The 15,245-nt window shown below is 40.1% G+C and overlaps 1 protein-coding gene across 3 annotated transcripts in view; it reads left to right on the forward strand.

Moving 5' to 3' along the window:
• FBXO3 (F-box protein 3) overlaps positions 1-14,054 on the forward strand; it is a 44,541-nt gene extending 30,487 nt beyond the window's left edge. Inside the window, exons 9-12 of one of the 3 annotated variants that reach the window (XR_009866369.1) lie at positions 903-1,018; positions 7,033-7,223; positions 10,377-11,259; positions 11,970-12,060. Coding sequence is in view for 2 of the 3 variants with exons in the window: in XM_062196324.1 (XP_062052308.1) it covers positions 903-1,018; positions 7,033-7,223; positions 11,970-12,143 (481 nt within the window). In the remaining variant the exon portion in view is untranslated. Of the gene's footprint in view, positions 1-902; positions 1,019-7,032; positions 7,224-8,261; positions 10,274-10,376; positions 11,260-11,969 lie in introns of those variants that run through there. The other 2 variants (XM_062196324.1, XM_062196325.1) reach the window with 2 other exon arrangements.
• Positions 14,055-15,245: the final 1,191 nt, after the last annotated feature.

Here is a 15,245-nt window from a genome sequence, read left to right on the forward strand (position 1 = left end):
CTGCTTTAGAAGCTTTTCGTTATATTTCATTACATTCTGGAAAGCGTGTGCCGGGTTGGTGCCACCATTGTGTGTGCACATTTTTATGTTGCCCTTCCTTTTGTTGCTCCACACTGAAAGTATTTCTGTGGGGAAATCCAGCTAATTATGTCAGTATCTTCAAGAACTTAGAAAAGATCTGGGCTGACATAGACTTTAGGTTGGGTTTCTTAATCTTAATCAGAGAGAGAGAGAGATCTTCCATCTGCTGGTTTACTCCCCAAATGCTTGCAATAGCTGAGGCTGGGTCAGACAGTCAGGAGCCAGGAGCTCAAGTCTGTGTCTCCCAGGTGAGTGGCAAGGACTCAGATACTTGAGCTACATCATCTAACTTCCCAGCGTGTGCATTAGTAGGAAGCTGGATCAGAAGCAGAGGAGCCAGGGCTTGAACCAGGCACTTTGGGATGAAATGCAGGCATCCCAAGTGGTTATTTAATAACTGTGCCGAACTCCCACCCTGATTTTCAAGGTAATCACCCTAATAACTGTGGCGTACATGCATAATTTAAAAGACAAAGTTACAGAGAGAGGGGAAAAGACAGAGAGACCCCAAATTGTTGCAACTACTGGGGCTGGGCCAGGCTTAAGCCAGGAGCCAGGAACACCATTCAGGTCTCTACATGGGTGGGAGGGGCACCGGCACTTGGGCCATCTGCTGCTGCTTTCCAAAGTGCATTAGCAGGGAGCTGGGTAAGAAGTGAAGCAGCTGAGACTCAAACAAGCCCTCTTAGGGGATGTATCGCAGGCGATAACCTAACCTGCTATACCACAACACCTGGCCCCTAATACTATAGCTTTTAAACAAAAGAAGACAAAATAAAACAGCTAGATTTGTGTCTCTACCACCCCCCTCCTTTCTCCAGGATTGAAATGTCAAAGGATGCACTGCCTGAGAAGGCGTGTCAGCTGGACAGTCGTTATTGGAGAATCACAAATGCTAAAGGGGATGTGGAAGAAGTTCAAGGCCCTGGAGTAGTTGGTATGTAACCCAAGATGTAGGCTTACACATCACTTGCTTTGAAGAACTTTCAGACTTTGCATCATAAATAGAAAGGTCATTATGCTATCTATTTAGTCCCCTAAACATTAACTTTGCTAAAATTACAGCAAATTCAGTTATTCCGGAGCTGATTTCCCTTCCTGTAGATCACCTGGGATTCCTTGCTCGTCCTGATTATGTTCTTTGTTTTTTTTAACTGGTTGATTAGTCGTTATTATATTTTGAGAGTTAAAAGGTATGTAGGGCAGAAAGAGAAAGTAAATTCGGTATTAGTCATCTTTTTGAAGTTTAGGGATAATGATACAGAAGGGAAAACCCACTCAAACTCAGACTTAGTTTCCCCCACACACTTTCACAACACTGATTGCTCCTGACACTGGGTGTATGGGGATTTTCCCACATCCACCAAATAAGCAGTCAGTTCTAAAGCAGAGGACACAGCCTGGTGTCCCCTATTTCCAGGCAGTCCTGCCACTGTCTACCTGCAGACAGCCTGAAAGCCCAGGAGCGAGACCTCATTCCCCAATACTGCCCCCACTTCAGACCCAGTCGCTAGTCTAGGCCGCTAGGACTTCTGACCTACTGGCTACACAATGAGGTCCCCATGACCTCTGGCAGCTCACAGAACTCAGGGAAACAGTATACTTACATTTACTCTTTTTATTATAAAGGGCATTTTAAAGGATACAACTAAGTAGCCAGATGAAGAGATACAAGTGTGCTTGAAAAACATTATGAAATGGAATTTTTTAAAAAGATTCATTTATTTATTAAAAAAGCATAGCAGCAGAGAGAGAGACAGAGAGAATCAAGATCTTCCATCTGTTAGTTCACTCCCCAAATGAATGGCTGCAATCGCTAGGGCTGAGCCAAGCCAAAGCCAGGAGCCTGGAACTCCATATGGGTCTCCAACATAAGTGACAGGGGCCCAAGTACTTGGGGCCATCTCCCCCTGCTTTCCCAGGCATGTTAGATAGCTGGAGAGTAAACAGAGTACCTTGGACTTGAATGGGTGCCCCAATATGGGATGCCAGTATTCCAAGTAGCAGTTTAACCTGCTACACCACAACCTCAGCCCCAGGAAATGCAACTAAAAAATAAATGTATTTTGGTGTAAAAATGTCTTGAATGTTAATGCAATACTAAGGAATTTTATTGAAACCATAGTTCTTTTTCTCTTTTTCCTTCCTAATTCTTTTTCTGCCATTTGGTCTGTTTGTCTAAGAACTCTCCCTATGCCTGCCATTTGGTCTGGTCTGAGTGCCTAGGATGCAGCTTCCTAACGTTCCTTTTTTTTTTTCTTTTTTTTTTTTAAACTTTTATTTAATGAATATAAATTTCCAGTGTACAGCTTATGGATTACAATGGCTTCCCCCTCCCATAACTTCCCTCCCACCCACAACCCTCCCCTCTCCCGCTCCCTCTCCCCTTCCATTCACATCAAGATTCATTTTCAATTCTCTTTATATACAGAAGATCAATTTAGTATAAAGATTTCAACAGTTTGCACCCACATAGAAACACAAAGTGAAACATACTGTTTGAGTACTAGTTATAGCATTAAATCACAATGTACAGCACATTAAGGACAGAGATACCACATGAGGAGCAAGTGCACAGTGGCTCCTGTTGTTGACCCAACAAATTGACACTCTAGTTTATGGTGCCAGTAACCACCCTAGGCTGTCGTCATGAGTTGCCAAGGCTATGGAAGCCTTCCAAGTTTGCCGACTCTGATCATATTTAGACAAGGTCATAAAAGACAGAGTGAGGATAGTAACCAATGATCCTAAGAGTGGCATTTACCAGGTTTGAACAATTATACAGCATTAAGTGGGGAAGAGGACCATCAGTACACACAGGTTGGGAGTAGAGCCATTGGTGGTAGAGTAGAGGTTCTGATTACAAAGGAATGAGGCTTAAGTGTGCTAGACAGGGTCTAGAACAAAGGACAGAGTCATTATTAGAGGAGCTAAGAAAGGTGCTAAGCTACAATTAAGTTTTCTGATTGAGAGGCAAATAGAACCTGATAGAAGGGGCTTGATAATAATCTGTTGGGCTTTAGGCCTTGTAAGTTAAGAGGCCCAGACCTGTCTATCTCTTCACATGGGGTATATCCTAAGGGAGGTGTGAACCTCCTAGGGGAAGGCACTCTGTTGACTTTCATTACTTGGCTGGCCTGGGAGGAGAGCTGGCCAGGTCAAGGCAGGTGGCATCTCTAACAAGAAATTTACAGTTCTGCCTGCAATGTTGCTGACCCTACTTGACCATCCCCTCAGCTGCAGTGGTCACTTTGGAAGTTGGGCTGAGTGAAGGGCTTTTCAGCTTAGAGCCAATAAGATCTGTGGCTCTGACCTGGGCATCCTTCGACTCCAGGGCAGGTCCATTTCCAGTGATCCAACTCTTGGCAGAGCTGCCAGGGCTCTTCACAAGCTGACTTCTGCTGAAGCCCAGGCTTACCACATTGAAAGCCACTGCAGTAGACTGGCCTGTTGGGTCTCCTTGAAGGCAGATCACTGTACAGATCAGCCATTAATAGGCCTGCCACCCATTGCTTCTGATGCCGAGCTTTCTCTTCCTCCTGGTTTGTGTTAAAGCAGACCAGAGGATGCAAGTCAAGGGAGTGCCCATGTCCCATCTCTAATCTTCGGTGGCCTGAACTACAAGTCTATAGTCACAGGCATGTTCTGTAGTAGTTTTTCTAAGGTAGACAATGCCCATGAGGAAAATTATATTCTCACTTTAAAACTTTCTTTCCCTTTGGTCTGAAAGGGAGGTTTTTTCTACTTACTGTATACTTTGCTGATGGCGAAGTGAATCTAGCTATGAGATTATTATTTAAGTTCTTATTTTGGCTATGCTATTACAGAAAAATGTTAGCCATCTCTTTTATAAGGTCTAAAGATTAAATTGTACGTCCTACAGATTCCTTCATAATAGAATTAGTTTCCTACCTTGAAGAGAATAGAGAAATGAAAGAACAAGTTGGGCTTAGAATAGAGAAATGAGGGAGCAAGTCCTAGATCGCTCGCTGACAATAGCAATATCACATGAATACTTAGCAAACCGTTTCAACCATTAGATAACAACTTAAGAAAACATTTACCAGAAGGTCCAATGCCTTCTATAAATTTTAAGAATCATGTATTTGAAAACACCTCTTAAATATCTAACATGGTGTAGTTTGTTTAACCAGTAAACTTAAGCACAACCATCTAAAATGTTTTTAGTTTCTTTTTACCAACAAGTTTAAAACATGATACACAGATTCAGGTCACACAAATTAAAATGTATCTTTGATTCATTTTAGCAGCTTAAATTTATGGACAATCTTATCTATAAGCCATTTAAAATAAAACTCTTAATAAAATTTCCTATGTGGACATACAATATGTACACACATATAACATAGCATAATAGACCAATATAGCAATTTTAATAATAGCTTTTAAAATCTTTAACTCTTTTTGTAGATTGCCAATTGATTTGAATTGCTTTTTGTTTTTAGATTACTTTAACACTTTGCTTTAACAGAGCATCAGAGTTTAATTCTATGTCAAAGAGAAATTGAGCTTCCTGTGATCTTTTGCTGTGAGGTTTCCTTCCTTTACCTTCTTTCATATTGGTGACCATGTTTCTGTGTTTCTGTGTGTAACACATCTTTAAGCATCTTTTGCAGGGCAGGATGAGTGGAAAAAAAAAAATTCTTTCGGTTTCTGTTTGCTATGAAAAGTCTTAATTTCACCTTCATTCACAAATGAGAGCTTTGCAGGATATAATATTCTGGGCTGGCAGTTTTTCTCTCTTAGTACCTGGGCTATATCTCGCCATTCCCTTCTAGCTTGTAGGGTTTCTGATGAGAAGTCTGCTGTGAGTCTAATTGGAGATCCTCTGAGAGTAATCTGACGTTTCTCTCTTGCACCTTTTAGAATCTTTTCTTTATGTTTCACTGTGGTGAGTTTGATTACAATGTGTCGTGGTGAGGATCTCTTTTGGTCATGTTTATTAGGGGTTCTATAAGGTTCCTGTACTAAGATGCCTCTGTCCTTCTCCAAACCTGGGAAATTTTCTGCTAGTATCTCACTGAAAATGCCTTCTAATCCTTTCTTCCTCTCCATGCCTTCAGGAACTCCTAGAACCCGAATATTAGGTTTTTTAATAGTATCCTGTAGATTCCCGACAATATTTTTTAGATTTCTAATTTCTTCTTCTTTTCTTTGGTTTGCCTGTTTCCTTTCCTGTTCTCTGTCTTCTAAGTCTGATATTCTCTCTTCTGCTTCGCCCATTCTGTTTTTAAGGCTCTCTAATGTGTTTGTCATTTGATCTATTGAGTTCTTCATTTCATTGTGGTTTTTTGTCACTATCATAGTTTTATGTTCTACTAGTTGTTTCATTTCATTTTGATTCCTCCTTAATATTTCCTTTTCACGAGAGAGATTTTCTATCTTGTCCATTAAGGATTTCTGTAGTTCAAGAATTTGTTTTTGAGAACTTCTTAATGTTCTTATCAATTTTTTGAGATCCACTTCTTGCATTTCTTCTATCTCATCATCTTCATAATCTTGAATTGGGGTGTCTTTTTCATTTGGGGGCGTCATAGTGTCTTCCTTGTTCTTGTTACCTCGGTTTTTGCGTTTGTTGTATGGCATGTTGGAGATATTTGGTTTCTTCACTGTGGTGTTTTTTCTTGTTACACTATGGCTCTATATTAAGAGGACTGTCTGCTTTCGGTGGAGCCTTAGAGGCTTGAGATAAGTGTGGACTGAGAGCTGTGTTTGGTTCCTCAGGGTTGAGGGTGTGTCAAAGATGACACTCCCAGGTTAGGCGTGGTAAATCTCTCTCTCTTTTTTTTGATTCAAAAGGGAAGTAATTCCGCACAGCTGAACGTAATTGGAGGTAGTTAGCAGGCAAATGATATACCCACAGGAGCCAGAGATTGGAAGCTCTTTCCCAAGGACCACACAGGGAATCTCTGCTGCCCTCGATGTGGGCTCCAATTCTCCTGCAGTCTCCCACTGGATTGCCAAGTTAGATGCTAATCTCCTGTTATTTCACCCCTCCCCCCAGAGTCAGGTTTTTCTGCTAGGCTCAGGGCTGGTGCAGACCTGAGGTCGCCCTGCTTATGACATATGTCCAAAATGGCGCCTGCTCTTTGTCTTGCTCGCCTTTGAGGGGTGAGCAGAGAGAGAGAAACTCGTGTCCCTATCGGTCACTTTTTTTTTTTCCCTCTCTCTCTTCTAGTTAGCCTGGTGAACTTTTCCCCACGGAGTTTCAAGCCTCGTTCCCTCTAGCCTCCTCTTTCCGCTTGCCCGCTGGTGTCTCGGGCTATTGAGGTTCGGCTCACCTCGCGTTCCAGCGCTGGTGTGTTGAGTCTGCCGCTGGTGTCCCGAACTTGGGCTCCCACGCTCTCCACGCAGGTCCACTGTGAATCACTAGTTCCGGAAGAGTTTCCGCTGCTGTTTCTTCCCCTACTCTTCCTTGACCCTGCAGTATCTCCACTTTTATTAACCTGTGTGTCTTGCTGAACTATCAATGTGCTCCCTTCCTATTCCGCCATCTTGCCGCTCCCATCAGCTTCCTAACGTTTTAGGCTCTGGCTGCTGTTACGCATTTGGATTGCCCTTATCTCTGCTTGAACTCGTGTCTAAAGATAATCCTTTTTATTACTCGTGGCTTAAGGACTGTGTCTGGAATGCCTCGAGGCCCTTTTAAAAAGAAAATGTGCCTGTTTTATTTTGTTTCGCTAGATATTTACTGTCTACCCCCTATGTCGTAGAGAATTTGTTGGAGGTTACCCCCCCAAAAAAATGTTGAGGAATAAAGTACTTGCTCATAATCCATCATTGTTACCATTTTGTTATGTTTCCTTTTAGACTTTTCCTGTGAATTTACTTGTACGTAATTTGCGTAAATCCCATAAGGAATATACTTTACCTGCTGGAATGAAGAGCTGAGCTTTATACCTTGCTTCGTTGTTACCGTTTTCTCTGCAGGTGAATTTCCGATCATCAGCCCGGGTCGGGTATATGAATACACAAGCTGTACCACGTTCTCTACAACATCGGGATATATGGAGGGCTACTACACTTTCCATTTTCTTTACTTTAAAGACAAGATCTTTAATGTTGCCATTCCCCGATTCCATATGGCATGTCCGACATTCAGGGTTTCCGTAGCTCGACTGGTAAGTTAAATATTCCTCTAGTGCTGATTTACACAGCTGCAGGGTAACTCCACCAAGGATCTTTGTTGGTTAAGCAGACAAGTAATTACACACAGTGTTCCAGAGAGGGCCCTAGTGAGGCTGAGGAAGTACCTTAGGTGTCACTTGCGTGTTGACTGAGGTGGACAGTCAATGCCGCTCCATTCTCTTCAGCCAGGGAACTCCACTGTTACCTTTTCCACTGTTTCCAAAAACAGTGTTGTGGCCTCAGCATATTAGAGTATGAGACACACCACACCAGACTATTAGAGTCTGCTTTATTTTATTTCACTTAGACAGAGAATACAGTTCCTTATGCTGTTTTTGCTAGTATTTCCAATTCAATAAAGTAAATACCTACCCTACAGAGATCATTACAAAGAGGATTTAATGGGTAGACTTTTACTTGTAACAGTCTCTCTGGCATCATTTCTCAAGTCAACGAGGTAATATTTTTTAGATCTCATTTTTAGGATCACCTTGTGACAGATGCTAACAGTAACCCCAGTCTTACAGGATATAAAATGACTAAGGAAAATTACAAAGCTCCAGTTATACAATAAGAATACAATATGAATTGTATACCAAGAACGCAGTTGATTTGTAGGCATTGAATGCCTCATAGCTCCTGGGATGATCCTGATGAGTGGGTCTGAAATCATTCTGGGAAAATGCACATGATATTAATCACATTCTCAATTCCAGTTTGGAAAGAGAAGGGTAATGATGAGCCTGTTACTATATTTGTGGTATGTGGTGAAAAGGATCTACAGTGTGCATTTGGAAGTGAAGTTTTAGCTTCCAGCCCAGTGGAGGAGTGTTAGAATTCACCACTTCCCATGTAACTGCTTTCTATTTTTGATTAGCCCAGGATCTCTATGAGAATGGTGTCATCCTTAAATGTTTGATGTGTTTCATCAGTGAAGCTACCTGGGGCTAGAATTTTTTTTTGGTGGGAAAATTTTGAAATATGAATTTAATTTCTTTAATATTCATATTTTCTATTTCTTCTTGTTTCAGTTTTGGTAATTTGTGCCTTTCAAGGAATTTGTCCATTTCATCTAAATGTTGAATTTATTGGCCTAAAGTTATTCACAATATTCCTTTGATATCCTTTTAATGACTACAAGAGCTGTAGTCATATGTCCTCTTTTGTCCTTAATATTGGTAGTTTATACCTTCTCTTTGGTTCACCACTTTACCTAGAGGATTATCACTTTAATTGATCATTTAAAGGGAAAAAATTGGTTGTACCAATTTTCTCTATTGTTTGTTCATGTTCTATTTCATTGATTTCTGCAATTTTCTTTCTCTCCTGTTGGGGTTTAATTTGCTTTTCTTCTTCTAGTTTTTTAAGGTACACGTTTAGATTATTGATTTTAGAGCTTTCTTCTCTAAGCACTGTTTAGCTGTTTCATAAATTTTGATGTTTTCATTAACATTTAATTCAAAGTAGTCTGAGATTTCCCTTGTAAATTAATTTTGATCTGTGACTTTTCTAGAAATGTGTAAATTTCCAAACAGTTGGAGATTTTTTGTTCAGTTGTATTTTGATTATTGATTTCTAATTCTATGGTGGTTGGAGAACTTACTCTGTACTTTTAAAATGTCTTATGGTCCAACATTATGGTCTGTCTTGATTAATGATCCTTGTGTATTTGAAAAGAATGTATATTCTGTCATTTGTGGGAGGAAATTATGCTATCAGTAGCAGCTCAATTGATTGACAGTGTATTTCAATTTTATGTATTTATTGAGTTTTGGGGAAATTTCCAACTAAAATTATGATTTGTATATTTCTTTTTAAAGTTTTGTCAGATCTGCCTCATGTATTTTGAAACTCTATACTTGTACGCAGGTATGCTTAGAATTGTTACGTCTTTTCATTGAGGTGATTCTTTTCTCGTTATGAAACCTCCCTCTTTATCTTCGATAATATCCCATGTCCTAAACTTTGAAGACTGGTGAAGTTTGCTTTGGCAGGCAGTGGAGTTGTTTTTCGGTCAGCTTGAGCCTTTTGAGGCTTGTTTGACTATTTGTTAGGGTGGGTATAAAGTAGCCTGTACCTAATGGCAGGCAGTGGTTCTCAAACTCTGCAGTCTCCTGACCCCCTTAAACTCTTCACCCTGATAGAGGACACCAAAGAACTCCTGCTTGTGTGGGTTATATGGATATTAAAACTAACCATATTAAAACTAAAACTGAGAAATGTTTACCACATTATTATAAGTTCCTTTTAAAGTTACAATAAAAAACTGATTTCATGTTCAGCCTTCTCCTAACTGTGTTCTCACTTATTCAGAGTTAATTTCCTCCTAACCAAGAATAAGCATATAAAATCTTGACCTGCCTTGTGAAAAATTCTTCCTCTCACGCATGAGAAATCAGTGAAAAGAAATGAGAATTCTGGACTTATTTCTGGTCAACATGTAAAAGGCAGTGGGGGTAGTATTTGTTGAACTTTTCTTCTTTAAATGTTAGTTTTCTTGATTTGGAAACTGAGTTGTTCTGTTCCTTTTTTGTCCTTACCATTCTGACTAATTAGTCGGCTTATTTTTTCCTTTGTCTTCAATACTTCGAGTACCATGTTCAAATACACGACAGGTCAGTCTCATGCTTGTTCTTGGTCTAGGTGGTTTGTTTTGCTTGTTTGGGCATTTTAGAGGCCCCTGGTAATCACTTACTTCCACTCTGGTCTGTGTGCCCCTCTTTCTGTCTGCTGTTTGAGTACATGTGCTTTTATCTGAGCAATATTTCTTTAGCACATTGGTTTTCTTAAACAATTTTCCATTTTTGTCTTCTTTAAGACAATAATCATACTACCTAGATATTGTTCTGTTTTAGAGTTTCCCAAGCCTTCCCCTTTCTTCGTTTTGGGTTTCCTATGGAATTTTAGTCTCCATTCCTTAGATTAAGACAAAAAAAAATCCAAAGATACAAATAATGGAATATCTTGTAAGTCATATCTGTGTATTTTCTTCAGTTGTTATTGTTGTTGTTGTTAGTGTTACAATAAATCCTAAATGACACAATTCCTTTCTCCTACATTAATTCATTTGCTTGTTCAACAAATGTTTATTGAGTATTATAGTAAACAATATTACCAAAATCCCTGTCTTGGAATTTTCATTCTAGTTGGAAGAGACAGATTGTAATAAATACACATTATGTACTTACAAGTGCTATGGAGAAAAATCAGAGCGCAAGGAATCAGGAGTGTCCTGTTGGGTTCTAATATAAATCTGTAACAGGAAAGACCTTGGTGACATGGAAGCTGGGGCATGAAGGAGTAGAGGAGGCCAAGCAGCAACAGAGAGTTCCATCCCGAGGAGCAGCAAGTGTGGAGGTGCTGATGGTGTCCTGGGTGTGTTGGAGCTGAGGCAGCCAAAGTAGCTGGAGTGCAGTGACCAAGGAAGAGAAATTTGAAGATGAGATCAGAGAGAGAGTGGGATGCTGCACCGTGCAATGCCGGAAAAGCCTCACTGAAAAGCCTGGACTGACAGCCTGCCTAAGTGTTCCAGTATTTCCCAGGTTATCGCCCAGCTCCTCCTTGCTGTTCATAATTCTGTCTCCTGTAGCAGCTCGTCTTGTTGAATCTTCAAACGTGTGGAGAAAATTGACAGCAGAGAGGAAGTCAAGGTGTGATTAGAGAAATGGCAGAACCGAAGTTTCCATGAGACATTCTTCAGATCTGCATGTTCACTGCTGTTCTATTCCGAGCCTCCTGCAAGTTAATTTAAAGGTAGAGGCTACTCCTCCCTGCCATACAGACTGACCTTTGTGATCTACTTCTTAATGATTTGGGAAAGTGACACTGAGTTCTGGGGCTAAGCCACAAGAAGACGGTACACCTTCAGCATGGAGTTCTCCGAGTTGAGCCACCTCGTAAGATGTCCAGCTACCATGAAGGTGTCATGTGGGAGAGAACATAGAGAGATGCCACTTAGAGACAGAAGGACGCCCAGGAGCAAGTGTTCAGTCTCCAGAGGTGGAATCCTCCGGCCTGGGGACCAGACATGTGAGTGAAGAAGCCCTCCCAATCCCAGCCACCATCTGACTGCAACATCATGAGAGACCCTAAGCCAGAACCACCCCAATGAGTACTTCCCAAATACCCAACCCTTGGGAACCATGAGAGAGAATAAGTGACTATTGTCATTTTAAACCATTAAAAAATTTTTTTAAAAATTTTTTAAAAAGTGGAGGCTACCAATGGTTGACGTAAAATGATGTGTCTATATAGTAGCTCAACAGGTCTATTAGACCTCTTGCTGACAGTATGTAAAAATTACCAGTAGAGGTCATACCTGATTAATAATTTCACATCTTTTTTAATATGTATATAGATTTAATAAAGAATTGTTATTTACTACATTACAATGATGACTTTAGTAAAACTTTATCTTTGTTTACTAGGATTGGCCTGTTTGCTACCTTGTATGAATTACCAAGTATTGTGTGAAAGTTAAGACCTGTCTTAATGGAATGTTTTTCCCATCTCAGTATTTACATGTGAAATGAACAAACCACTTAACTGTGACACAAAATATACTACAGAATCTTGCATCAGCATGTGCATTATAAAAATGCACTGTTGAAGTCTAAGAAAATTTATATTTGGCATGTCTAGTTGTTTGGATTCTAGATAAACGAGAATTTGCATTAAATAACTATAAAAAAAAACCTGATGGGCTCTCTTCTTATCAAAAGATTATTTTCTCTTTCAAGGAAATGGGTCCTGATGAATATGAAGAGATGGAAGAAGAAGAGGAAGAGGAAGAGGAGGAGGAAGAAGAAGATGACTCAGCAGATATGGATGAATCAGAAGAAGATGAGGAGGAGAGACGGAGGAGAGTCTTCGATGTTCCCATTCGCAGACGCCGCTGTTCACGCCTTTTTTAGCAAGGCTTCTGCTGATGGAAGCACTGGGATGATTCCAGTCTGTTAAATAGATCTCTCAATAATGTAAATAACTCAGTTGTGTTCAGCTTACAGCAGGAAAGCTAGCATGAAATTCTGTCCAGACCCCAGGTTCCATGCAACACTACATTAGGAATTGGATTGTTTTGGTTTGCCTTGTGTTTTCTGAGGTAGAAGAGGAAATGGGCTTCTTTTTGTTCTCTTCCAGGAGCCCATGGAAGAATAGTTCTCTAGCTAAGAGACAGACGTTTCTTTATTTTTCAAATATTTTATACTTATAAAAATATAGAAATGAGAAAGAATTGTTTTGAATATGGAATTTAAAAATGTAGCAGAAATACTTATACAAGGATAGAAAGAAATTGATGAATGACTGATTCCATGAAAAGACTTCTTACAGTTGTGACTTATTGAGAAATGAACAAAATTTGTAATTAGGCACATATATTGTAGTGACTCCTAATGTTTTTTATTCACAGGGAACTAACTAACTTAAATGCTAGTGGTTTGTCCTTCAGACAATCTATCCTTGAATTTAAAGTCTTTATCACTAAGACCTTGAATTTAAAGTTTTCATCACTACAGCCTTGAATTTAAAGCTCTTTATCAGATTATTCACAAATGCATTTTTGAAATGTAGTGTGTACAAGTATGTGGTATGTTGTTTATTAACAAAAGACTTCATATTGTCTCATGTGGTCTAAATTTGTAAATACTGTTTCTGTTTTGTTTCTCCTTTATACACTTGACTGTCTAACTTTGTGATAAGTGACATGAATTTTATGTAGGATTAAGTATGTTTTCCTGAAACATGGATTTTTTTGTATTTATATAATGAGAGTTTGGAATGAAATCCTTAAAGTGTCAAAAACTCATATTTTAAAGCTTCTGATCCTGTATTTTATATAATTGCCTATTTTCCATAAACTAACTTATTAAGTTTATCATTATACTTTTAAGATGGAAGATGGAATTGATACTTATCGGCTTGCTGCCTAAGTGTAGCAGAGTTGTTCCCTGGCCTTGACTATACCTCTTGTTCTCTTGTGTGCTCTACCTTCCACTTTCTCCAAGACAGCTCTTTTGTAGAGAAAACTGTAGGAAGCAGCAGCCGTATTCAGGGTTAAGCAGCTGCCATTGGGAACCATTCATATTGACACACGTCAACTCACCTATTCATATTGACACGTCAAAATGTTCTGAAATAGAGTACGCCTTTTTTCCTACTTACTTTTCATGTAATAGAGCACAGCCGTGCACTGCATAACGATGTCTCCGTGAACCCTGACCACACATGCAATGGCTGGTAGCAGCCTCATACAACTTGTGTTTACTTTGCCTCTGGGTTGCGTCATTTGCTCTTGTGCTTGATTTAATTTGGTGTTGATTAATTCATCATGGCCCCTAATTGTACAAAATCCAATGCTACTATTTCCTTCAAAAAAGCCATGGCGAGCAATTGACCTAAAAATGGAATTAAAAGTGAGTACAGTGGAAAACCAATGAGGGTTGTTGCTCGTCAGTCAGGCGTGTATTACCACACCAGAGCCACAATTTGAAGAACAAGAACAAAGTGATGGAAGCTGTTAAAGAATCTGCTTCATTGAAGGCAACGAGATGAGTAAAAATTCAAGAAGGGCCTATCAGATATGGAGAAACTTCTGACCTGGATTGAAAACCAGAGAGACAGGATCATCTTTCTCAGCACCCTGATGGCCGTGACCGAAGCAAAGCCAAGGCTAGACCTGACAGCCATGTTGAATTTACCGCTAGCTCTGGGTGGTTTAAGTGATTCCTGAATTAGGACTCATTGCGTAACATGAAAGTGGTGAATCTGCAGGTGCTCATGTGAAGGCAGACAAAGAATTTTTGGAAACTCTAGATAAGCTAATAGTAGATGAAAATTATTTGTCAGAGCAAAATACCATCTAGGTTTGCATAAGTATATGGTGTCTGTACAACAATGAAATTGCCTAACAATGTATCCATTTAATGATGTCTTGCTCAGAACATATTCCTGTCCTTAAGTAACCCATGACTGTATTATCAGGCTAGCAAATTCTTCCATTATGACTTTCCCCAATTTTTTTTAAATCAGTACCTTTAGGCTGCTGTAACAAATTACTTAGAGTGGGTAATTTACAAACAGTAGACAATTATTGCTCACAGTTCTGGAGGCTAGAGCGCCTAAAATCAAGGTACCAGCAGATTCGGGGGTCTGGTAAGGGCCTGCTCTCGAGATGCTTCAAAATGCCCTCAGGTGGCAGAAGAAGTAAACAGACTCCCTCAGGCTTCTTAGAAGGGGACACTAAAGCCATCTGTGAGGCTCAGTATCTAAGCCCACCTCTTAATACTGTTGATTTGTGAATTAGGTTTCAACAAATAAGTTTTCCAGGGACGCGAACATTGAGACCCTGGCACCAACCCATTTATTTTTACTGACAAATTTTCCCCATAAAACAGTAATTGAAAATGGTGGCAATTGAAGCTGGCCCTGTGATCCCTTGCCATTTTTTCAAATGTATCTTTTTTCTAATTGACGTCTCTGATTCCAACGTGCTCACCATACCCACCAGCTCCCTTGAACCTTACCCAGTCCTTACTTTAGAATGCCTCAAGCTTGCTTATCCTCCCATCAAAACTCGCATTCCTCTGTTGAATGAGTGATATCTGGTTCATCCTAAGGTGTGCCTAGCTGATAGTAAGTCTCTGTTTAAGTTAATTGGCAAGGATACTCACACATAGGAGATATTTAATAGCATTAACATTGCCCAAACCAGGGGCTGGTATTGTGGCATAGCAGTTAAGCCACTGCCTGAGATGCTGGCATCCCATATGGGTGCTGGTTTGTGCCCAGGCTGTTCCACTTCTGATCCAGCTCTCTGCTGATGTACCTGGGAAAGCAGTGGAGGATGGCCCAAGTGCTTGAGCTCCTGTGGGAGACCTGGAAGAAGCTCCTGGCTTTGGTCTGGCCCAGCCCTGGCTGTTGCAGCCATTTGGGAAGTGATCCGATGGATGCAAGATCTCTTGTCTTCTCCCCTACTCTATAGTTCTGCCTTTCAGATAAGTAAATAAATCTTAAAA

The sequence above is a fragment of the Lepus europaeus genome, chromosome 7 (assembly GCF_033115175.1).
Source record: "Lepus europaeus isolate LE1 chromosome 7, mLepTim1.pri, whole genome shotgun sequence".
In the NCBI taxonomy this organism is placed as follows: Eukaryota; Metazoa; Chordata; class Mammalia; order Lagomorpha; family Leporidae; genus Lepus; species Lepus europaeus.